Genomic DNA, 26209 nt, shown 5'->3' on the forward strand with positions numbered 1-26209 from the left:
TTTTATTGTGTTATGCAGATATTTTCAATGCTGGTATTTCATTATATGATACTAAAAAATCACATTTCTTTTTGTTTGTTTTGTTTGTTTTTCTTTTTTTTGGAGAGAGAGTTTCGCTCTTGTCGCCCAGCTGGAGTGCAGTGGCACAGTCTCAACTCACTGCAACCTCCACCTCCTGGGTTCAAGGGATTCTCCTGCCTCAGCCTCCCGAGTAGCTGGGATTACAGGCATGCACCACCACGCCCTGCTAATTTTTGTATTTTTAATAGAGACAGGGTTTTACCACGTTGACCAGGCTGGTCCCAAACTGCTGACCTCAGGTGATCCACCTGCCTTGGCCTCCCAAATTGCTGGGATTACATGCGTGAGCCACTGCGCCTGGCAAAAAATCACATTTCTTACTGTCACCATGTATTTTATCAGACAGAATCATTAATTCTTTGGAGGCTATCAAGCTTACAGTGATAAAAGTTTTATGAAAGTCTGATTTTCACTTGAAAACCTCAATTTCATCATTGACAACAAATATATTATTTTCTTTAAAGTACTAGATTTTGGGGTTTTTTTCCCCCCCTTTTGAGACAGGATCTTGCTTTGTTACCCAGACTGGAGTCAGTGGCATGATCATAGCTCACGCAGCCTTGAATTCCCAGGCTCAAGTGATCCTCCTGTTCCAGCCGTCTGAGTAGCTAGGACTGCAGACCTGTGCCAGCATGCCCGGCTGTTTTTTCAAAAATTGTTTTTGTAGAGATGTGGTCTCACTATGTTGCTCAGGCTGGTCTTGAACTCCTGGCCTCAAGCTATCCTCTCACCTCAGCCTCCCAAAGTGCTGAGATTACAGGCATGAACCACCGTGCCTGACTTCCATTCACTTTGGAGAAATCTTCTGCCAGCTACCTAAACTGGAATAGCCATAATTTATCTACAGTCATCTTTTGAAGTAAAAATTTTGTTCCATGAGGACAATGTCTGGTTCGGCTTACAACTCACAACTACACAACTGCTTTTTCCTGAGACATACTTCCATATGCAGCAGAAATGTTTTATCACCACAGATTGAATGCATTTTGTCATAGAATATTAAAAATATACCTACTCAAGAGTCAAGATTTAATGAAATTAGGAACTCCCTCCCTTTTAAACTTAGTGTGAGTAAGGTTAAAAAACAGGACTACTAGTACATATTGATTATACTACTTTGATCTTTGTTCTAATGGGCCAGTGGTTTTATGCTCCCCTCACCTTTGCACCGTAATTGCAGATGAAAAAAGTAAATAACTTCCTTGCATTCTTTTGAAAATAGTTTTAATTTTATGGACTGCTGCATAGGGTCTTGAGGAATACCAGGAATCCAGAGTTCGCAGTTTGAGAACTATTGTTATAGACCTTAAGAGGGTGACTTGATTTAAATTGTGGGAAAGGTATTCGGGAAAGTATCTCCGAGGAACAGATTATTTATTTATTTATTTATTTATTTATTTATTTATTTATTTTGAGACGGAGTCTTGCTCTGTCGCCCAGGCTGGAGTGCAGTGGCGCAATCTCAGCTCACTGTAACCTCCACCTCCTGGGTTCAAACAATTCTCCTGCCTCAGCCTCCTGAGTAGCTGGGACCATGCCTGGCTAATTTTTTGTATTTTTAATAGAGATGGGGTTTCACCGTGTTAGCCAGGATGGTCTTGGTCTCCTGACCTCATGATCCGCCTGCCTCGGCCTCCCAAAGTGTTGGGATTTCAGGCGTGAGCCACCGCACCCGACCGAGGAACACATTTTTTAAGCCAGGCTAGCCAAGCAAAGGGGAACAAAAGCATGGGTTTAAAAAGTTTGAAGTAGGCAAAGTTGTTGGTGTTACCAAGGAACTGCAGGAAGACCAGTATACATAAAATATTATGATCAAGGTGAGCAAGAGTAATAGCTAATTTGCTAGTGCATTTGAGAGTGCAGAGCCCATTTTAAGGATTCTAGATTTTATCTTGTGACCATGAAATGCCATGAAAGGCTTTAAGCAAGGGAAGTGATAAGATCTATGTTTCCAGAAAATGACTTTGACTGTTTAAGGAATTTAAAAAATGATACATTTTAGTTCTTTTCCATATTGGTAGTTGACACAACATCTGAGATTCTCTAAAATCTCAGAATTCAGGATGTACTTAGGTAGTAGTAACTTGATTTTGATACGTATTTTTCAGAAAGCCTTGCAGGACAGAAAAAGAGAGCAAAAAGAAATGCTTTTTGGGGCCCAATGACATTTTTTTATTTGGTTAAAATGCCTTCACTTCCTGTGAAACACCTTTACAAAATTACTTATGTTCCATTATTTGGATTAAGTAGCTGAATAAACAGTCATGAGGGTACACACTCAGGCAGCTTATACATTGGGTGCACAGACTACATTCATCGTTGGAACTCCACAAATGTGAATTCTTTATTATAGCTATTATATATGAAGTGCATTTATTTCTAAGAGAATGCCTACTGATCTTGCCCGTCCCCCCCATTTTTTCATATTAAAGGCTTTTTTTTTAACCTGTGTATCAACAATGATGTTGTGCTAATATTGAAAAATTACGCCTTTAAAGACAAAGCACCTTGCAGTCAAATAACGGGAGAGAAAGTGGCATTGCTTCTAATGCCTCTTTTATTTATTTCTCTTCAAAATATTCCTGTGGCCTTGGTGTTTATGGATCTAGCATTCTAACAAAGAAAATGCATGAACTTCAATGTACACTATTCATTTTCTTTTGTTAGCATTTAGCTAACAAAGAGACCCATTTTGAGATTACTACAGGTTTAAATGCCCCATTTTACTTTCCTTTCAATGACATTTAGCTTTTTCTGGTTTTGTTTTTGGATATATTGCTTTTAAGGGTTTTATATTGAGGGGACTTAAACATTTTTTTTCTTATTACTTCTTTTAATCAAATATGGAACTTCACTTGGCTATTGGCGAGTTTTCTACCAAATCAGAAAGAATCTGTAGAGTACACAGTTGGTTAATTGAGATTGGTGGGGCTCTTTTTCCTTCATCTAGATTGGGGCAGACAAAAAGGCAAACAAGGAAAATAGTCAGGTATCAGAAGAGTTAATTAGGTTTCTGGCAGACCTCTGTTGTTTATTTCTGGAGCAGTGTATCTTTTGGCTATCGTTAGAACCTTATTACACTTAGGAAATTTATGTATGCCTTGAATTTAGATTGTTATTTTAAAAATCACTTCATATTTTGTGTTTTAGATTTTCCACAAGTGCTCTGATGTTAAATATTCTTTGTCTGTCTTTTCATATATTTCTCAATCAGAAAAATGCCCTTTCTCATTATTTGATTCTTGGTTCATGTACTACCTGGCCCTAGTCATGTTACCTAAACATTTCTGAATTACCATTGTCTATAGCCCACATTAGCCTTTAATTTAAAAAAAAGTGTCATGTTATTTATTTATGTGCTGTTAAGATAGGTGACCAGAGTGCTATCTTTTAGTTTTCTTCATTTAGAAATCTATAGATCTGACTTTTTTTTTGAAATGGTTCTTGAATTGATGATACAGGTGGTGACAAGAAGTGAGGATTAGCAGTGCTAATAACATAATGAAGGAAGAGAGGTAGAAAGAAAGATTCTGTCTTCTATAAGGAACTTAAATTAACGAGCAAAAAGCCGTCTAGTTAAAAAGAGGGCAAAGGACATGAACAGACTTTTTTCAAAAGAAGATACATACGTGGCCAACAAGCATACAAAAAAATTCTCATAATCAGTAATCACTAGAGAGATACAAATCAAAACCACAATGAGATACCACCTGATAATAGTCAGAGTGGCTATTATTGATAAGTCAAAAATTAACAGATGCTGGCAAGGTTGTGGAGGAAAAGAAATGTTTATACATTGTTGGTAGTAGTGTAAATTCATTCAGTCATTGTGGAAAACAGTGTGGCGATTTCTCAAAGAACTTAAACCAGAAGTAGCTCTGGACCCAGCAGTCCCATTATTGAATGTGTACCTGAAGGAATGTAAATTGTTCTGCCATAAAGACACATGCACACGTGTGTTCATTGCAGCACTGTTCTCAATAGTAAAGACGTGGAATCAACATAAATGCCCGTCAGTGGTAGACTAGATAAAGAAAATGTGGTACATATGTACACTATGTAATATTACACAGCTCTGTAAAAGAATGAGATCATATCCTTTGCAGCAACATGGAGCTAGACACCATTATCCTAAGCAAACTCCCACAGGAACAGAAAATCAAATACTGTGTGTTCTCACAAGTAGGAGCTAAATATTGAGAACATACGGACATAAAGAAGGGAACAACAGACACTGAGACCTACTTGAGGCTAGAAGGTGGCAGAAGGATGAGGATAAAAAAACTACTTATGGCATACTAGGTTTATTACCTGGGTGTCCAAATAATCTGTACACCAAACCGTGGCAACATGTAATTTACCTGTATTACAAACCCATACAGGTACCCTTGAACTTAAAGTAAAAGTTAAAGAAAAGGATAATCTGCTTCTGACCAGAAATGGCCTGTGGATGAATGTTTGCTGTGTGTGCTGTCTTAAGGAGGTTCTGGGACTCTAAACTGAGAATCACTTATCCACAACTTTCTTTGTTTTTTTTTTTCATAGCAGAACAACTTAATATGCACAGCTTTATCTCCTCCCTCCCTCCCTGCAATATATGAAGTAACATATAACCAATAATTGGTTAATTTTCTTAGCTGTAATAGAATTTTATAAGAATAAATATATTGCTAAAGCACACATTCCCTGGCCTGCAAATTTTTGATACAAAAGAACTAGCTCATCTCTCAGCTTTTGTTCATTAATTGAGCAATCAGTAATACTTTTCTAGCTACATAGCATATCATATATTTTCTTCAAATAGTTTTGGCTTTATGAGGCTGTAAGTTTTGTATGTGATGTGGGAAGGTTGGTTCATGTGAATATTGGAGAACAGAGAAGATTGATAGCTTTGGAATTCAGATTGTAGGGCAGGTTTGGATATTTGACTTAATGAGAGGAAATTAACATTACTCTTGATGTCAAGATAAAGAGATTGTACAGATTTAAGCTACACTTTAGCTCAGTTCTTTTCTTTAGACTACAGTGCAAATAACACATAATCTAGTTTCTTTGTTTTTGAGAATGACTTCTACTTGAATGGGAATAGAGAAAGCTTGTTGTATAGAATTCTTTTCAACAAGATGCATTTTTCACCCTACCATGGAGGAAATATGGAAATAGCTTTATCAGAATGCCTTTTTATAGGGGATATTTTGTATAGGTATTTAGAATTTTATGCTATTATGTATTTTTATTAAAATCATGGTGGATCTTAGAAGTTTATTTTAGAATGTGTTAGAATTTTGAAATTTTAATAGCTTAAATGTGTAAAATCCAGTTAATAAAATCCAGCTTCTGAAAACCTGTTGTATCCTTGTCATTGTGCATACAGAGATTATTTTATGTATAGTGGTTTGGTTTACTGTATTAATTAATAGCTGGTATTTCCAAGTGCTGAATATGATTCTTTTAAAGGCCATCCAACAAAGACAGAAATAAGGAATTGAACTTAACTGAGGAGCAAGTCATTATGAGGTGTATTAGTTTGATAGGGCTGTCATAATAAAATACCACAGATTGGGTGGTTTAAACAACACAAATTTATTTTTTAACAATTCTGGAAGCTTGAAGTTCAATATCAAGTTTGTCAGGGTTGGTTTCTCCTGAGGCCTTTCTCCTTGGCCTGTTGTAGGTGGTGGCCCTCTTGTTGCCCCTTCTGACATGATCATATCTCTGTGCAGGCATACTTCTGGTGTCTCTTTTTCCTATAAGGACACCAGACTTATTGGATTAGGTCCCCACCCTAATGGCCTCATTTGAACTTAATCGCCTCTTTGAAGACCTTATCTCTAAATAGCATTACAGTCTGTGCTACTGGGGATTGGTTCTTCAACATGTGAATTTTGGAGGGGAACACAGTTCAGCCATTAACAGTTGGTAATTAAGAAGGAAAACAAGTGGTTTGTAAGAATTGCTTTTTTCTCTTTTATTTAATAAGGTTTGTGTAGAAGTGCAATTGTTCCGTGTTTTTTGTTGTGTGTCTCCTAGCCGGAGAATTTTCATCCTTGGGCCTTCTCATCATGTGCCCCTCTCTCGATGTGCACTTTCCAGTGTGGATATATATAGGACACCACTGTATGACCTTCGTATTGACCAAAAGAGTAAGTATATAGAAATAGCTTTCAAATAGCTAATGTTCTTTTAATAGGACTTGGAAGTTAATTTAAAAACTTATAAATGTGAGCATCACAAGTAATATCTCAATATTTAAAATAAAATTTGTTATAACTAATCTGCATAAAACAGCAAAAAAAGAAACTCTTCCATATCCCTAAAAGGCAACTAGTGTTTTTCAGCTAGCTACAGAAATCTGTCAGATCCGCCAGTGTGCAGATTGTAGTGGTTACATTAATATTCAGAAAAATGCCATGTACTCAGTGTACCAGGAGACAAAAAATTAGTACCCATACCAATTTCATGAAAGATTCTGGGCGTGTTAATCTACTTCTACGTAATGCCACTTTCTCACTGTAAATAGATAATGCTGATAATATCTTTATTTTCTTGTAAATGATTTTTATGGGAAAAAAATGAGCCTTTATGAAACTCTGAAAGAAACATGCTATATAAATGATAAATATATTTTATTTTTAAACATGCCTACAATTAAGATTGATTTATATTTTTCCATAGGAGTCCAGAGTCACATTTTTATTTAGTTGTTCTTATACAATAGATGTATAAAGTAAAAACCTTTTGATTTTATAAAGGTATTTTTTTTGGGGGGGAGGAGTAATTTTAAAAATACAGAACAGTATAAAGAGTAGTATAAGAAATTAACTGATGTACTTAACATCCATAATTTATTCAGAGTTTCTCGCTCATCCTGAACCCAATTTACCTTCCCAGAAGTAACCACCTTCATAATCTGGGTATATATCCTTTCAGTTGGTCAAATTATTCACACACATGCACGCACACACACATACATATATGTACACACACACACACACTGACCCATACATATTTATTTTTGATTTTAGAGATGGGATCTCACTCTGTTGCCCAGGCTGGAGTGCAGTGGCATGATTATAGTTCACTGCAGCCTCAAACTCCTGGGCTCAAGTGATCCTCCTACCTCAGCCTCCCAAGTGGCTAGAACTACAGGCACACATCACCACACCCAATTTATTTAAAAAATTTTTTTTGTAGAGGTAGGGTCTTGCTATGTTGCCCAGGCTGATCTTGAACTCCTGGTCTCAAGCAATTCTCCTGTCTTGGCCTCCCAAAGTGCTGGGTTTATAGGTGTGAGCCACTGTACCTGGCCTCAAATTATGTTTTTAAGCATGTTAGGGGTGCTATTGTTTCAAAAAATTTTGCAAAAATTTCTTGTATAGAATAAAAGAGTCGAAGCCTAGTGTGGTGGTTCATGTCTGAAATCCCAGCACTTTGGGAGGCTGAGATGGGCAGACTGCTTGAGCTCAGGAGTTGGAGACCAGTCTGGGCAATGTGGCAAAACCCCGTCTGTACAAAAAAATACAAAAATCTGCTGGGCGTGGTGGCACATGACTGTAGTCTCAGCCACCTGGTTGGGAGAGGGCGTGGGGCAGTGAGGTAGGAGGATGGCTTGAGCTCAGGAGGTAGAGGTTGCAGTGAGCTGAAATCATGTTGCTGTACTCCAGCCTGGCCTGGGTGACAGAGTGAAGCCCTGTCTCCAAAATTAAATAAATTAATATGAAAATAAATAAAATAATAAAAGAGTCCATTTGCAAGAAAAAATTCTTTTTTCTTGTTTTTGGCATAAGTTTTCATAATTTGGGGCTTTAGGTATCATAGAATATTAGCAATTTGTTAGTGCATCTTATTAATGAAACGACTATTTCTAACCTTACTTCCTGAGATGTTTTAGGGAACATATTTTACTTTTAAAACCTTGTTGGGGCATTCAGAAAATTTTAATTTTGGATAGCTTGCCAGTGAAGAAATGGAGAATTTTTTCAAGATAAGAGGTCATACAACCATTTCTTTCTCTCTTTGGTATAGGTAAACCCATTTGAGGATTTGTTCTATTCTATGCTAAAAATATTATTATATATATTTTTTACACATTAACTTTTATCTCTTTCTTGTTCTACAATATTCAGTTTTAAGTATAGTTCATCAGAAGGGCCTGAATTACTAGTCTTTTTAAGTTGGGATGGTATTGTGGCAAATTTATATTTTGATCTATCTTACAAGCTGAATTTTGAATTTTCAGGAAAATAGCATTAGTGAGAATTTTCTCTTCGTGGTATGGCAGAAACCTGAGGTGTGAAATAATACCACACGTTTTATTAAAAAAACTCAGAAACTATGCGTTTGACCTCATGAGTTAAATAGACCAATGGTTTTTCCATATTTCAGTAGGAATTCTAATTATGTTCTTGCTAGCATGTACTGATTAAAGCCAAGGAAAAGCCTAGACCCAAAGGTGATTTTAGAAATAATGAAAGGAACTGATGAAGAGTTTAAATGATCATTTTTTATTTAACTATGTAACATATGCAAATGATAAGTAAGTCTTTACATGTATTACTGTTTTACCTGTTACATAAAAACTAGTTCTGTTTTTTTCTCTTTCTCCTTACTCTCCCTCCTTTCTTTCCTTCCTTTCTATTGTTTTGTTTTAATAAAAATGCAAGTATTATATGGTGTTTCTGTCTCTTGCCAAAGCATGTAGTTTTGTGTTACTGGGTGGAATCTCACTGGATAAGAATATGCATTAATATATTTGTTTTACTGTATTTTGAAATCTCTTTAGTTTACGGAGAACTATGGAAGACAGGAATGTTTGAACGCATGTCTCTGCAGACAGATGAAGATGAACACAGTATTGAAATGCATTTGCCTTATACAGCTAAAGCCATGGAAAGGTATATTGATTGATATAAGAAATCCCCAGGAAATCATAGACATTAATTTCTTTGGTAATTTAAAACTAGTAAATCCCAATAATTATCAGGGTAAAGAAATGAGATAAAAAATTGAGACAGGAGTGTCTTAAGGTGGATTGTTGGTTTTGAGTAGTTTTCCTACGAAGGCTGAACATGTGAATTGACATGATTGTTTTATTACGTGGAAGTATTAAAAAAGCCATGGGTATGTGAGTGTATGTGGGTATGTATATATCTTGCTTTGCTTGTATTTTATTCATTCGACATTTCTTTATCTCAAAATAATAATTCCATTCTTTTCTGGTACAATGCTATAATTAATCGTAAAATTTTAGGCTTGTATTTAATTTTGGAGGTGATTTATTTCAACCTTGTGCAAGGTACATGAATCTCTTTTATGGTATGCTTGACAGACTGTTAGGTGGTACCTGCTAAAGGTCTTCCTGTGATGGGGGGTACTCACTGTACTGTGAGCTGAACGAGGACAGGGTCAATATCTGTTTTGTTCTCTACTGTATACCCCACCACCTAGCACAGTGTCCAGCACATAGTAGTTATTAATGTATTTTGATAAAATAAAAAATAATTATTTCAAGGATTTTCTTCTTTTAGTGAAACATTTGGATTAGGATGTCTTCTCTTTTGTAGGTTTCTCTAATTTTTAAAACCATTTCCTATGTATGGACTTAATATTTCATATTTAGTTTGGCAGTTCTAAGTATGGTAAGATGATTCCTTCTGGATTTGTTCATTATATTTTCTTACTAAAGTACATGATGCTCTGTAGGCTTTCAGTAAATATTAATTAAACGTACTAATAAAGTCTAAGATAACATTATATTTTTTATGTTGATGTGGCTTACTGTTGGCTAATGTACTTGTGATCAGCCAAAGCCCAAGGCCTTTTCATAATATTCAGATGGATTATTTTCTGTTCTCAGACTTTTGTGTGATTTCTTTTTGTATGTCTTCTCAATTATTGCTGTTTAGTTTTTCTTGTTTAGTTCATTGTTGCAGTCTTTTTGGATTGTTTCCACTCTTACTCTGTATTCAAAGTATTATTTACTTTTCTCAGTCTTTTGTCTGCTTCTGCTCACAATGATAACCGTGAGGAATTATATAAATCTGAAGAATTTTCAAAAATCAGTGCGATACTACATTGTAAGCAATATAATTTTCGGGTTTTTAATACATTCTAATTCTTCAGAAATGTGAAACCATATGTATTATTTCTTAAATTGTTGTTGTAATCAGAACTTTCTCTTCTTCAACTGGAAAAGATAATTGAATATTTTTATTCACTGAGATGTTTGCATATTTTGTCATGAGAAAATACAATTTAGACTTAATAAATACTAATACTTCGGGTGCAGTGGCACATGTCTGTAATTCCAGCAGCACTTTGGGAGGCTGAGGTGGGCAGATAACTTGAGCCCAGAAGTTCAAGACCAGCCTGGGCAATGTGGCAAAACTCTTGTCTCTACTAAAAATAGAAAAATTAGCCATGTGTAATGTCGGGTACTTGTTGTCCCAGCTACTTGGGAGGCTGGGGTGGGATGATTGCTTGAGCCTGGCTGGTTGAGAGTGCAGTGAGCCGAAATTATGGCACTGCACTCCAGCCTAGGTGACAGAGTGAGACCCTGTCTCAAACAAACAAACCCAAAAAACAATAGGACTGATAAACTGACAACAATATCCTCAAGGAGGTTATAACAAGATAACATTTTTATTGTTATTTTAAAAGTAAAACATGTACATTGTGGAACATTTAGGAAAATAGAAACTTAAACCCAGCAAACCAAATTCCTACTTATAATTCCCCCTTTTAAATAGTATCAAATAAACTACTGCCACATAACATTAGGATCCCTATTATTGACCCTTCTTTTCTTTGTAGCATTAGTTGGACTCATTACCTATGTCAGTTATTTATTACTAAGTAACAAAACTCTTACTTAAAATTACCTATATCAGTTATCTTTTACTAACTAACAGATTTAAACTGTGACTTAAAATCACAGCTGTTTATTGCCTAAAATTTGGGGGCCAGGAATTGGGGCAGGGAACACCTTGCTCTGGTCCACAAGACACTGACTGAGGTGGCTCAAATGAGGCTACAGTATCTCAGATAGTGTCACTCATGTATCTTGGGCCTTAGTGCTAGCTCTCTGTTGAGACCCCTCATTTCTTCTCCAGCTGACCTGTTTGTTCATCAAGTAGGGCTTTTTTTTTGGGGGGGGGGGCTACTCTCTAGAAGAATAGCTTAGACTTCCTTTTTTCTTCTTCTTCTTTTTTTGGATCAAGAGAGTAAAACCAGGAGTTTCTAGGCCTATTATGTCCTAGGCTGGAAACTACATAGCACATTTCCAGTGAATTGTGTTTTTCAAAGCAAATAAGATCACTGTGTCAGCCAAGATTTGAGGAAAAGAGCAATATATTGCTCCTCTTGATGGGAGGAGTAGCATGTGTGTACAGGAATAAGAGAAACTGTTGACAGCTGTCTTTGCTGGTGGTCTACTACAGTTCTTCCTCTGGTGGACAATTCGTGTCTCTCTAACATGTCATATACACCCAGGCTTCTCAGGATGTTCAGAAATCTTATTTGCTGTGACCCTAGGCTCAAAATTAATTATCTTATGATTTCCATCAAGTTAGGATGTGAATGAGGCTCCTTGAGTGTGGTTCCTCTTTTTTTGGAGGGGAGATGTAGGGGGGAAAGATTCTCAGCTCTGTTGCCCAGGCTGGAGTGCAGTGGCATGATCATGGCTCACTGCAGCCTCTGCCTCCTGGTCTCAAGTAGTCTTCCCACCTTGGCCTCCCAAAGCAATGGGATTACAGGCATGAGCCACTGTGCTTGGCCTCTCTTTTTTTTTTTTTAAAGAGGCAGGGCCTCATTCTGTCACCCAGGCTGGAGTGCAGTGGCACAATTATAACTCACAGTAGCCTTGAACTCCTGGGCTCAAGGGATATTCCTACCTCACCTTTCAGAGTAGTGGCCCTACAGGTACGTACTACCATATCTGGCTAATTTTAAAAACATTTTTTTAGAGACAGGTCTTACTTTATTCCTCAGGCTGATCTTGAACTCCTGGCCTCAAGCGAGCTTCTTGCTTCAGTCTCCCAAGTAATGTCTTAGTTACGTACTGCAGCATAACAAATCACCTTAATGTATGTATTTTTTTCTTTTTTAAAAAAAGTTAAAAACAAACTTAATTTTTTGGGTGCATGGTGTATAGATGGGGTACATGAGAAGTTTTGATACAGTCATGCAGTGTAAAATAATCACATCATGGAGAATGGGGTATTAATCACTTCAAGCATTTATCCTTAGTGTTACAGGCAATCCAGTTATATTCTTTTAGTTACTTAAAAATGTACAATTGAGTTATCGACTATAGTCACCCTGTTGTGCTACCAAATACTAGGTCTTATTCATTCTATTTTATTTTGTATCTGTTAACCATCCCCACCTACCCTCTAGCCCTCCACTATTCTTTCCAGTCTCTGGTAACCATCCTTCTACTCTCCATGTCTGTGAATTCAATCGTTTTGATTTTTAGGTCCCACAAATGTGTAGTTTTTCACTTAAACGATTCTATAGTTTGGAAATTTGGTTGGGTTAATGGAGACAATTTGTCTCTGTTTCATCTACTACCAGTTGAGGCAGGTCGACTTAGGCTAAAGACTCCAAGATGCCCTAGCTTCCTCTCTGGGGCCGTGGTGCTGGTTGTCTTCCTGAGGCACATCAGTTTTCATCTTGGTTCTCATATGTCAGTGCCTGTTGACACTCACCCTTCAGGACTTCTCAGTTCACATGGTGAATCCTCTCTAGCAGGATAGCAATTGAGCAAAAGAAGAAATTTCCTGCTCTCTTAATGTCAAAGTCTAGAACTGGCACAGCATCACTCATGCCTCATTCTACGGGTCAAAGCGCATCATAAGGCTAAATTCAAGGAGAGGGAACTACGGATGCTACTTTTGATGGGAGGAGTGACATTGAGCATTGAGATGTGAAAAGAATTTTTGGTGATTAGATTCATAGAAACTGTGGTTAAGTAGTTGAGGGATTATTTGTGTATAAGTCTGTGTCCCTTCCATGGTAGTTCCATAGTGTTTTCTCCCAGGAGCAGCTAGTCTTCAGTATATCTGCTATGCATTGCACAGTACCTGGTACACAAAAATATTTCAGTAATTGTTGAATGAATTAATAACTGTCTTGCCATTTTCAATACTTTAATTGTTTTTCCAAAAAGTAGATCAAATGTTCTTTTTAAAAAAGAAATTACATTTTTTTAATTTTCAAAAAATAAACTCTTGATCATCTTCGGCTACAAATATTCTTTTTTTAAACTGCTTTTCTTGTCATGAAGGTATTTTCCTGTCATTTTTTTACTTCAGTTTATTGGCTATACATAAGACTTTCTAGGCAAAGATGCTTGTAATACTTCAATCAATTCTTGACCATTTAACTTTTAAGCTTTCCCCCTATTTTTCACTATTATAAACCACATTATGTATTTAAAAAAAATAGATGTCTAAGGTATTATTTAAATTTCTGCTTTTTTTTTTTTTTTTTGAGATAGAGTCTTGCTCTGTCACCAGGCTGGAGTGCAGTGGCACGATCTTGGCTCACTGCAACCTCTGCCTCTTGGATTCAAGTGATTCTCCTGCCTCAGCCTCCCGAGTAGCTGGGATTACAGGCGCCTGCCACTATGCCCAGCTAATTTTTGTATTTTTAGTAGAGAAGGTGTTTCACCATGTTGGCCAAGATGGTCTCCGTCTCTTGACCTCGTGATCTGCCCGCCTTGGCCTCCCAAAGTGCTGGGATTACAGGCATGAGCCACCGTGCCCGGCTGCATGTTTGTAATAGATTTAAAAATTATATTCATTAGAGCGTTTTTAAAAAATAGTAGTCTAAAGGAGAAAACATAAAATGACTCACAATCTCATTGCTCAGTTAACTCTGCTGACATAAAAAATATACGTACATGGTTAGAAAATGTAAACAGAATCAAGAAGTACAAAATGAATGGTGGAAGACTCTGGTTCTACTCAGCCAGTGTTTACTGCCAGTAAAGGTTTTTATGCATACACTAACATATATTTTAGCATATGTAAGTTTGTGAATTATGTAAAATTTATACATACACATTTATGTTTGAGTTAAAACATATAAACGAGATCATATCTTACGCACTTTGTTCTTTTTTTGCATATATTAAAAATTTTTTTCTTATGATTACCTTTTCTTTTGTATGTCACCATATATTATCTTTAATATTGAAATGCATAATAAATTTTACTGTTATAATTGCTTTTTTTTTTTTGAGACAGAGTTTCACTCTTGTTCCCCAGGCTGGAGTGCAAATGGCATGATCTTGGCTCACTGCAACCTCTGCCTCCTGGGTTCAGGTGATTCTCCTGCCTCAGCCTCCCCAGTGGCTGGGATTACAGGCCTGTGCCACCATGCCCAGCGAATTTTTGTAATTTTTTTTTTTTTCTTGAGGCAGAGTCTCGCTCCATCGCCCAGGCTAGAGTGCAGTGGCACAACCTCGGCCTGCTGCAACCTCCACCTCCCAGGTTCAAGCGATTCTCCTGCCTCAGCTTCCCAAGTAGCTGGGATTACAGGTGCCCACCACCACGCCCAGCTAATTTTTTTGTATTTTTAGTAGAGACAGGGTTTCACCATGTTGGCCAGGCTGGTCTTGAACTCCTGACCTCAAGTGATCCACCTGCCCTCGGCCTCCCAAAGTGCTAGGATTACAGGCATGACCCACCACTCCCAGCCTATAATTGCTTTTTATAATTGCTCTTGAGGGAGGTTCAATTAGTTTTCAGTTAGGATATATAGAAATCATCTGGAAAAAAATTAGTATCTTCTAAAATTAACAGCATTAGGCTGGGCGTGGTGGCTCATGAGACCTGTAATCTCAGCACTTTGGGAGGCTAAGGCAGGAGGATTTCTTGAACCCAGGAGTTCGAGACCAGCCTGGGCAACAAAATGAGTCCCCTTTCTCCAAAAAGTAAAAAAAATAACTGGACCAGGTGGCACACACCTGTGGTCCCAGCCTCTTGGGAGATTGAGGTGGGAGGATTACTTCAGCCTGGGAGGTCTAGTTATGTTCATCTGTTAAGTTTATCCATATCGATTATATTTTTGAGTTCCCTAAGTGAGAATGCTACATTAGATGCTTTTATATGGCATTAAATACTACTCCTACCTAAGCAGTTTTTCCTGTTCTTAACATCTTGAATTAGTATAGTACATTTGTTACAATTGATGAACCAATATCAATACATTATTATGTTAACTAAAGTCCATAGTTTAATTAGGATTCACTCTTTGTGTTGGATACTCTTACGGTTTTTGCCAAATGCCTATTATGTCTCTGTTGTTATAATACCATACAGAATGGTTTCAGTGCCCTAAAAACCAATGCTTCACCTATTCATCACCTTCTTCTCCCCTCTCCCCGTGCGCCTAGTAACTACTGATCAGTTTACTGTCTCAATAGATTTGCATTTTCTTGAATGTCCTACAGTTGGGAATCATGCAGTATATAGCCTTTCAAATTGGGTTTCATTTAGCAATATATCTTCAAGATTCCTCCATGTCTTTTTAGAGCTTGGTATCTAACTTCTCTTTATCACTGAACAGTATTTCATTTTATGGATGTACCATAGTTTGCTTATCCATTCCACCTCCTGAAGGACTGCTGCTATGTTGAATTAATATCTACCTTACTTATTACCCTTTTCTAATCATTGTCATTATTCTCCTTTTTTTTTCGTTTTTTTGTCTACCACTTTTTTTCCTGTCCTCTCTGGTTTTAATTGTGCATTTTATATGACTATAATTTTTTCCTCTCAGCATATCATTTATACATATATATGTTTATACCGTTTTTATTACTGTCTTTTAGTTTTTGCCATGGAGTTTGCAGCATACATTTACAACAAATTTACAACTTTATTTTTTATTTTTTTGAGACAGGGTCTCACTCTGTTATTTAGGCTGGAGTGCAGTGGCGCACAATCTTGGCTTACTGCAACTTCCACCTCCTGGGCTGAAGGGATCCTCCCACCTCACCCTCTCGAGTAGCTGGGACTACAGACATGCACCACCATGCCTGGCTAATTTTAAAATTTTTTGTAGAGACAGGGTCTCACTATCTTGCCCAGGCTGGTCTTGAACTCAGGGGCTCAAGTGATCCTCCTGTCTTGTCCTCTCAAAGTACTGGGATTATAGGCAGGAGCCATTGCACCTGGCTAACAACTTTTAAATAACACTGCACTGCTTCATGGGTAGTAGAAGCATCATCTAAGAGTCTTCCTAATTTCTCCCTCCTGCCCCTTATGACACCACTGTCATTTGTTTCACTTATCCATAAGCTGTAATCATCAAATACATTGCTCCTTTTATTTGAACAAATTATTTGTTAGATCAATTAAGAATAAGAAAAAAATGAAATAAAAGATTTTATTTTACCCTCATTTATTCTTTCTCTAACGTACTTGCTTGCTTTATGTAGATCCAATTTTCTGACCTATATCCTTGTTCTTTTCTGAAGGACTTCTTTTAACATTTCTTGCAAGGCAGATCTAATGTCTAAATTGACAAACTCCCTCAATTTTTATTAGACTGACAAAAGCTTTATTTCTTCTTTAATTTTGAAAGAAATTTTTCCTGGATATAGAATTCTAAATTAGTGGGTTTTTTTCTTTCGCTGTCAGCACTTTATTTTATCACTTCTTGCATGGTTTCTGAAGAGAAATCGTACATAATTCTTATCATTGTTATCCATGTTTCTCTATAGGTAAAGTGTTTTTGTCCTCTGGTTGCTTTCCAGATCTTTTGTTTGTCTTTGGTTTTTTGCAGTTTTAATATAAATTGACACCTAAGTGTCAGTTTCTTGGTATTTATCCTTCTTGGAGTTCTCTGAGCTTCCTGGATTTGTGGTTTAGTATCTGTCATTAATTTTGGAAACTTCTCAGTAATTACTGTATTTCTTTTTCTCCTTCTGGTATTCACATTTTATGTGTGTTACAACTTTTATAAATTTTAGGATTAAAAAAATTTCTTTGAAGAATGTCTTTGGTATTTTGGTAGGGATTTCATTAAATATGTAAGTTATGTTGGGTAGTATGGACATTTAGACAGTATTAATTCTTCCAATCCCTGAACATGGGATATCTATCCAGTATTTTATGTCCTCTTCAATTCCTTTCATCAGTGTTTCAAAATTTTCCTTGTATAGCTCTTTCACTTCTTTGGCTAAATTTATTCCTAGGTATTTTGTTTTGTTTTTGGTAGTTATTGTAGATGGGATTGCTTTCTTGATTTTTCAGTTTGATCGCTGTTTTTATGTAGAAATGCTACTGATTTTTCTATGTTGATTTTGTATCCTGCAACTTTACTGAATTTGTTTATCAGATCTTAGGGTTTTTTGGTGGAGACTTCAGGTTTTTCTAAATGTAAGACCATGTCATCTGCAAACAAGGATAATTTGACTTTTTCCTTTACATTTGGATGCCCTTTATTTCTTCTCTTGACTAATTGCTCTGGCTAGGTCTTCCAGTACTGTGTTGAATAGAAGTGGTGAAAGTGGGCATCCTTATCTTGTTCCAGAACTTAGTGGAAAGGCTTTCAGTTTTTCCCTGTTCATTGTGGTATTAGCTGTGGGTTTGTCATATGTGGTCTTTATCATGTTGAAGTATGTTCCTTCTACACCCAACTTGTTAAGAGACTTGTTAGATAAGGTCCAAGTCCTGCATTTCTTTCAGTTACCTTCCCCTGTTATTATACAGGTGCCCTGTTGATATAGTGGTAAGATGAGGAAAGGAGACACATTCTATAATTCTGTGATCAGTTGTCATTCTTTTGGTGAGCCTGTGCCCCTGGTCAGTGATTTAACAAGTTCTTCTCAGATTTTCCCCCACTTCAGGTCAGACAAGAAGACTGGAGGGGCTGGATTTGGGTATTACTTTTACTCCACGTTTGTGAAACTCTTGTAAGGCCCAATTTTGTTAGGCACTGGTAAAATAGTTTCTCTTGCAGTTAGGCATTTTTGTAAAGAGGACAGAATACTCAGTGAAGCAGATATTTGTTGGGGCCCTTGGAAGTAAAACTTTCATAAAGCCTTCTACAGCTTGATGCCTTGGCTCTCAGGAGTTTGTATCTCTCAGGGTAGTCCACATTTAGTCTCCAGCAATTAGTTCATTACCCTTTAAGTATTCCTGCTAGCTCCAAGCGTGGTTTAAGATTCTCTGATTCTGTCTACACTTCCAGTTTTTGGGGCATTGGTTTGCTCTGTCACCTCAATTCTCAGGTAGATCTGATAAGAGTTATTGGTTTTTAATTTAGTGTTTTTTTCTGTTAGGATAAGAGTAATACCTTCTAAAATCTTTACATGTTAGATGAGAAACTGGAAATCTCTTTCATTGTTTTTTTACTCTCACCATATGGGAGGAAGTCTGAAGTTTCCTGAAATCTTAACTAGCACCTGTTTATATCACTACCTGTTTTCATTCTTAAGAAAGATTCAGTACATTCTGTAGACAGTCACTTTAAGCACTGTGTGGGTAGGACTGGAGTTAGGAAGAGGGTCAAGGGTCAAGAATGTTTAGGAAAAAAAGGTAGACATTTACAAATCTGAGCTTCTTTCATTTTCTTAAAGAAAACTCCTCTAAATGAATTATTGAATGGCCCAAGTACCATGTTAAAGGAATTATACCAGTTTATAGCTCTAATTTCACTATTTAAAATTTGCTATTTTGTGGTGGTCATAAAAAGAATTTTTTTTACCATTTAACTGTACCTCCTTCTGAAGAATACACAGAATAAGAGACTGATGCCTGTCTTAAACACAGATTAAGAATAATGCATTTTATATGTGGGAATAAATAAACAGGTTAATGAAACTCATTTTGGCTCCCAAATGGTAATTTTTCATCTTTTCTGTTTTACTAGTTGTACAAGGTGTGTGTGTGTGTGTGTGTGTGTGTGTGTAGACAGGGTCCTGCTCAGACTGGAGTGCAGTGGTGCGCTCGCAGCTCACCACAACCTCCACCTCCCGGGCTCAAGAGATCTTCCAACCTCAGCATCCTAAATAGCTGGGAACACAGGTGCACACCACCACACCTGGCTAATTTTTGTATTTTTTGTAGAGACGGGGTTTCGCCATGTTGCCCAGTCTGGTCTTGAACTCCTGGGCTCATAGTGATCTGCCTGCCTCAGCCTCCTAAAGTGCTGGGATTACAGATGTGAGCCACTGTCCCCAGACTTACTAGTTATGTTTTATAAAAATTGGGTTGTTTTTAAGATAACATTTACTGTCAACATTTTAAGATTTTTAAAATTTTGGTTAAACTGAATTTTTCAAATATAATAGATGTACCTAATGGTACTAATCTATGTTTAAGGATGAAGAATACAAAAATAAAGAAACACCTGTTTGTTTTCTCATCTTTTAGCCTGGTAGAAGAGATAAGAAATGTATATAAATGATTATAATATAATTCAAAATGTAGTAAGTATAATTAAAGAGTTACAGGAGCAGAGAGTAGGGATTTGGGAGGAAAGAGGTAGTAGTTGAGTTAGGGAAGCACAGAGAAGGCTTCGTTAAGGGGGTGGCATTTGAATGGATTTTGAAGGTGCCTACAATTTTCATGGGATTGGGTGTAAGGTTTTCATGAGAAAGGGAGTTATGTACATACAAAGTATTTAGGAGTAGGATAGCCCAGGGCTTATTTATTTATTTATTTATTTATTTTCTTTCTTTTTTTTCCTTGAGACAAGAGCCTCGCTCTGTCACCCAGGCTGGAGTACAGTGGCCGGATCTCGACTCACTGCAAGCTCCGCCTCCCGGGTTCACGCCATTCTCCTGCCTCAGCCTCCCGAGTAGCTGGGACTACAGGCACCCGCCACCTCTCCCGGCTAGTTTTTTTGTATTTTTGTAGTAGAGACGGGGTTTCGCCGTGTTAGCCAGAATGGTCTCGATCTCCTGACCTCATGATCTGCCCGTCTCGGCCTCCCAAAGTGCTGGGATTACAGGCTTGAGCCACTGCGCCCAGCCTAGGGCTTATTTTTAATAGCAGGAAACTATTTGGCTTAACTTGCAGGAGTTGTAAAAGGCTTGGGTAGTAACCGAGGTCTGTTTGTAGATGGTTTTTGTTTGGTTTGCATAGTTAGGAAAACAATTTTTATGCAGATATTTATAGTTAAATATTGGTCCTGCCATTCCCTATTATCTTACACCTTGTCTACCTTTTCACACATATGTAACACCATCCTGGGGCTGGAGGCATTTGAGTAGCTGACTTATAGAGATATAGTGTAAGAGGGGCAGGATTAGAGAATTGGAAAATAGATTAGAACCAGATTATGGAGGGAATTGAATGCCATTGTAAAATACTTGTATTTTATTCTATGCCTGGTACAGAGCTAATAAAATGTTCTTAGCAAGGGAGGGGGTGATGATTGGGACTGAATAAGAATAGCACTCCTAGGCCAGGCGCGGTGGCTCACGTCTGTAATCCTACCACTTTGGGAGGCCATGGTGGGCAGATCACGAGGTCAGGAGTTCGAGAACATCCTGGCCAACATGGGGAAACCCTGTCTCTACTAAAGATACAGAAAATTAGGTGGGCTTGGTGGCACCCGCATGTAATCCAAGCTACCTGGAAAGCTGAGGCAGGAGAATTGCTTGAAGTTAGGAGGCAGAGGTTGCGGTGAGCCGAGATTACGCCATGGCACTCCAGCCTGGGCGACAGGGCGAGACTCTCTCTCAAAAAAAAGAATAGCACTCCTTGATCAGGTGCGGTGGCTCACGCCAGTAATCCCAGCACTTTGGGAGGCTGAGGTGGGCAGATCACGAGGTCAGGAGTTCGAGACCAGTCTGGCCAACATAGTAAAATCCCATCTCTACTAAAGATACAAAAAATTAGCTGGGTGTGGGTGAGTGTCTGTATCCCAGCTACTCGGGAGGCTGAGGCAGGAGAATCGTGTGAACCTGGGAGGCAAAGATTGCAGTGCCCGAGATTGCACCATCGCGCTCCAGCCCGGGTGACAGTGTGAGTGAGACTCCGTCTCAAAAAAAAAAAAAAAAAAAGAATAGCTCTCCTTGAAGGTGTGATGGCAATATGAAAGGATGGATTGGAGTTGGAAGAAATAAATAGTGTAGTAAAAAAATCATGGGGGCTTCGAACCAAGGCAGTGGCAGGTGGGGTAACACACTGAGCAGATGTGGGAGATGTTTAAGGGTTAGAATCATGAGGATTCTACACATAATTCTATGCAGATAGAAATATTCCTATGTGAGAAAGTTGATATAAATTGAAGAGAATATGAAGTTCAAGGGCTCATGATATTGCCATTATCAGAAATGGTAAAGCCAGAAATGAGTGTAAGTTTAAGAGAATGTAGGGTATGGAAATGTTGACTTGTTTTTAAAAACATACAGGAGTTTCTCTATGATTCTGACAGCAAACTTGACCAGTTTCTAAGATTGTGTTGCTTCATAGTAGCTTCAAATGGTTGAGTTTTAAAAATAGTGTTTAGAATGGCTCTCTGGTACCTGAAGTATGCCCTTTCTTAGAAAACCTTTCTTATCATCATGCCTATTTAAATGGAAATTTTGAAAGATTTAAAAATTAATTTTGGGAATTTCATTGTTTTCATTTAACTGATCAAACAGTAAAGATTTATAATGACTTAAATGTTAATTTTAGTTAAGTCATTGACAGCTAGCTTACCCTTCTTCTTCCCCTATCCTCTACCTCTTTCCCCAGTTCTCTGCCTCTGATGTTTTCTGGATCTTTTTTTTTTCTTTATGGAGACAGGATTTCACTCTGTCACCCAGGCTGGAGTCCAGTGGCATGCTCACAGCTCACCGCAGCCTCCACCTCCCAGGCTCAAGTGATCCTCCCACCTCAGCCTCCCAAATAGCTGGGACTGCAGGTGTGCACCCCCACCCCTGGCCAATTTTTATATTTTTTGTAGAGATGGGGTTTTGCCATGTTGCCCAAGCTTTTCTTGAACTCCTGGGCTCAAGGAATCTGCCCACCTTGGCCTCCCAAAGTGCTGGGATTACAGGCATAAGCCACTGCACCCAGCCTGTTTTCTGGATCTTTGTAGTTTATTTTTTCTTACATGAATCGCAGTATTCTGCTTAAATTCTATATGCATGTGTCTTTGGTCTGAAAGTGAATTTGACCAAGAGAAAAAGATGAGAGAAGTTCTGCCTTATAGGACTCTTTAAAACTGCAGTTATGATTCTTTTATATCACTTTGCCTTTGACACCTGTTTGAAACTTTCATGACCACCCTCACATTTGGTGATTCTCTAGAGCAGGGGTCCCCAACTGGTCTGTGGCCTGTTAGGAACTGGACTGTGCAGTGGGAGGTGAATGGTGGGCCAGCAAGCATTGCCACCTGAGTTCTGCCTCCTGTGAGATCTGCAGCAGCATTAGGTTGTCATAGGAGTGTGAACCCTACTGTGAACTGCGCATGTGAGGGATCTAGGTTGTGTGCTCTAGAATCCAGTTACAGGTGTCTACTGCTCTGCCTTCTGTAGATGTGGGCTACATAGAAAGTACATAGTATTTCTGCCCAAGGAAGACTGCTTTAAGATTCAAAATCCAGGATTTTTACTGGGGACTGGTCATGTAGGTACTCTGCCTGTGTAGCTAGCCACAGCTACCAAAATTCCAGGCTCTCAGAAGTAAAGTGTTTACTGTATGTAGTCACCTTGTTTACAAACAATCTCAGCAAGCTGGTATAGCAGAATTCAGTGTCCCAAGTGGGTAAAACAGCCTTATCAGCATAAGGAATATTCTAAAAACCAAGTTCCCAGATGCCAACCAAGGACCAGTCTTAACACACAGGCCCTTCTAAAGACTGTAGCATCAGGCCTGCTATATTAACTTTCATGTAAAGCTCCTATGCCTGTTTCCCAGTTACAGGCTGGCATATTGCCATTCTGGATTTTTGACTCTCTGAAATGCTATCTTAACCTTTATTATAGCTTAGGTTTCGCTGGATCTTAAGATTTTTACTTTCCTTTCTGATGTGGCCTCAATGAAGATCTTCAAATATTAGAAATAGAGAAAAGTAGATCTGCTTTTATATAGGTAGTCTTTAAGGAATGGAATGCCTCCTCTCTGGACGTAGAATAAAAATACGCCAGAGATTCTCTTCCTCTGCCCAGTTTAATGACAGTCACAAGAGCAGTGGCATTTTTCAAGTGTTTTCTTATTCTGTGACTTTTATATTTACAGTTATTTGTATATTTTTGCATATGTCTTACAGTTAATTTTTTTTTATTTTTGGTTTTAGAGCATTTATGAGGTTTTTAGAGCAAGTGTAACTTTTCTTTATGTTTCTCAGTTTCTCCTTTTTCTGTATGTTGATTCCCTTCGAGTATTACCTTATCTCCTATCAGCAGGAGAGCATTTTTAAGACTCATAGAACATGGATGAGCTCTGGAATAATAGGAAATCATTCTTTGTTGGTGGTAATGGAATAGTTTCAGTTTCTATGACCATGAAAAGCATAAAGAGGAGGTAGCAAAAGACATTTGAGAGGAATAGAATATATTAGAGTACAGATTTTTTATGTTTACCTACATAACTTTTTGTCATCCCCCCTGCCCTGTTTTTTTCTTTGAGTATTTTCAAACTGAAAAGGGAGAGGAGAATAAATCACAGTGGTATTACTATGACAACAGCCTTGGCACCTTAGGGATGAGGATCATGTCCCTTCTGACTGGCTAATTGTAGTTGTTGTTACAGTTAGTTTAATTCTCCTCACATCTTAAGAAATTGGGACTGCTTCTAGACTCATTAGGAAACTGGAAGAATTTGTATAGGAAGGAAGACTTGCATATTCATCAATGTCATACAGAGGAGAAACGTTCAAATTAATGGCAGGGGAAGATTAAGCAAATAAGTATTTGTATATTTCATAAATATGTAAATATTTGTATATTTAATAAATTTGTCAATATTTAAACATTTAAAATTTTAAGATTTTGATTATTTATGTACCACAAATTAATAAACCACTTTAAATGATAATGTTTTCTTATTGCTTGTATTATTTTTATTAGAATTCATCTTTTTATGTTAGAATTAGAATTTAGAATTTTCATAGTCTGTTTTAGTAAGAGCATTGGTAATACAGTGTTTCTGTTTTTGTTTTAAAGTGAGTGGCTCCAGGAGTTTGAGGCTGCAGTGAGCTGTGATGGTACCAATGCACTCCAGCCTGGGTGACAGAGCAAGATCCTGTGGCTTTAAAAAAAAAAAAAAAAAGGGTTCTTGGATTTCAGTTATTTTATCTTGGATTGGTAAATTTCCTGCAGCATGGTTTAAGCTATAAGACAAAAAAAGAAGGGCTAAAAGGTTCCTCTATATTACTAAAGAATTAACAAGAACCTGGTGAGGTATTATTAACTCTGTTTTTTCTGTTTTTTTTTTCAGATGACAAAATTGACACTTAGGATAGTAATACGCTGTAGGTAGCAACTTGTGAGTGGCAGGGGTGGATTTTCTTTTTATTTTTTCTGCAACAGCTTTATTGAGGTATGATTTACACACTAAAATTCACTCATATAAGAGTTCAACTCAATGATTTAACTTTTTTTTTTGAGACAGTCTTGCTGTGTTGGCTAGGCTGGAGTGCAGTGGCATGATCTTGGTTCAGTGCAACCTCCACCTCCCGGGTTCAAGCGATTCTCATGCCTCAGCCTCCTGAGTAGCTGGGATTACATGTACACACCACCACGCATGGCTAATTTTTTTGTATTTTTAGTAGAGATGGGGTTTCACCATGTTGGCCAAACTGGTCCTGAAGTCCTGACCTCAGGCAGTCTGCCCACCTCAGCCTCCCACAGTGTTGGGATTACAGGCATGAGCCACTGCACTCAGCCAGAACATTTTCATCACCCAACCTGGTGTACATTTGAGGTCAGTCCTTGTTCCTACTCTCAGTCTCAGACAACCACTGGTTTGCTTTCTGTTTCTAGATTTGCATTTTCTGGAAATTTCATATAAATGGAATTGTACAAAACATAGTCTATTCTTTTTCACTTAGCATACTGTTTTTGAGATTTCATCCCTGTTGTCGCATGTCTCAGTAGTTAATTCTCCTTTTTTTTTTTTTTTTTTGAGACAGCGTCTCACTCTGTCACTCAGGCTGGAGTGCAGTGGTGCGATCCTGGCTCACTGCAACTTCTGCCTCCCAGGTTCAAGTGATTCTCCTGCCTCAGCGTCCTGAGTAGGGATGATGAATGTGCGCCACCACACCCAGCTAATTTTTGTATTTTTAGTAGAGACAGGGTTTCGCCATGTTGGTTAGGTTGGTCTTGAACTCCTGAGCTCAAAGTGATCTGCCCATCTCGGCTTCTCAGAGTGTTAAGGTTACAGGCGTGAGCCACCGTGCCCGGCTCATTCTTCTTTATTGCCAAATAATAATTATTCTGTTATATGAATATACCACATTTTATCCATTTACCGGTTGATAAACTATTGAACCATTTCCAGTTTTTGGCTATTATGAATAATGTTACAAAAATTCTTATACACATCTTTATGTCAAAGGAAATTGTTGGGTCATATGATAAGCCTTTGTTTTAATTCTTTCAGAAACTACCAAAGTGTTTTCCAAAGTGACTGTACCATTTTATATTTTAGGAATAGTGCATGAGGCTTCCAGTTTCTTTACATCCTGGCCAGTATCTGTTATCGTCAGTATTTTTGATTATAGCCATTCTGATAGACATTTAGTGTAATCTCATTGTGCTGTTAATTTGCATCTCCTTAATGGCTAATGATGTTGAGCAACTTTTTTTTTTATTATTATACTTTAAATTCTGGGATACAAGTGCAGAATGTGCAGGTTTGTTACATAGTTATACACGTGGCATGGTGGTTTCCTGCACCCATCAGCCCGTCATCTCCGTTAGATATCTCTTCTAATGCTATTCTTCCCCTAGCTCCCCACTCCCCGATAGGCCCCAGTGTGTAATGTTTCCTTCCCTGCATCCATGTGTTATAATTGTTAAAGTTCCACTTAATGAGTGAGAACATGCAGTGTTTAGTTTTCTATTCATGTGTTAGTTTGCTGAGAATGATGATTTCCAGCTTCATCCATGTCCCTACAAAGGACATGAACTCATCCTTTTTTATTTCTGCATAGTATTCCATGGTGTATATGT

At 37.8% G+C, this 26209-nt stretch overlaps 1 protein-coding gene across 4 annotated transcripts in view; it reads left to right on the top strand.

Moving 5' to 3' along the window:
- MEMO1 (mediator of cell motility 1) overlaps positions 1-26209 on the top strand; it is a 143880-nt gene that overhangs the window by 83495 nt on the left and 34176 nt on the right. For all 4 annotated transcript variants that reach the window (XM_050754146.1, XM_050754145.1, XM_050754144.1 and 1 more), the window contains 2 exons: positions 6112-6224; positions 8864-8975. In XM_050754146.1, the coding sequence (XP_050610103.1) occupies positions 6112-6224; positions 8864-8975 (225 nt within the window). The remainder of the gene's footprint in view (positions 1-6111; positions 6225-8863; positions 8976-26209) is intronic.

This window comes from Macaca thibetana, chromosome 13, assembly GCF_024542745.1.
Source record: "Macaca thibetana thibetana isolate TM-01 chromosome 13, ASM2454274v1, whole genome shotgun sequence".
Lineage (NCBI taxonomy): Eukaryota > Metazoa > Chordata > Mammalia > Primates > Cercopithecidae > Macaca > Macaca thibetana.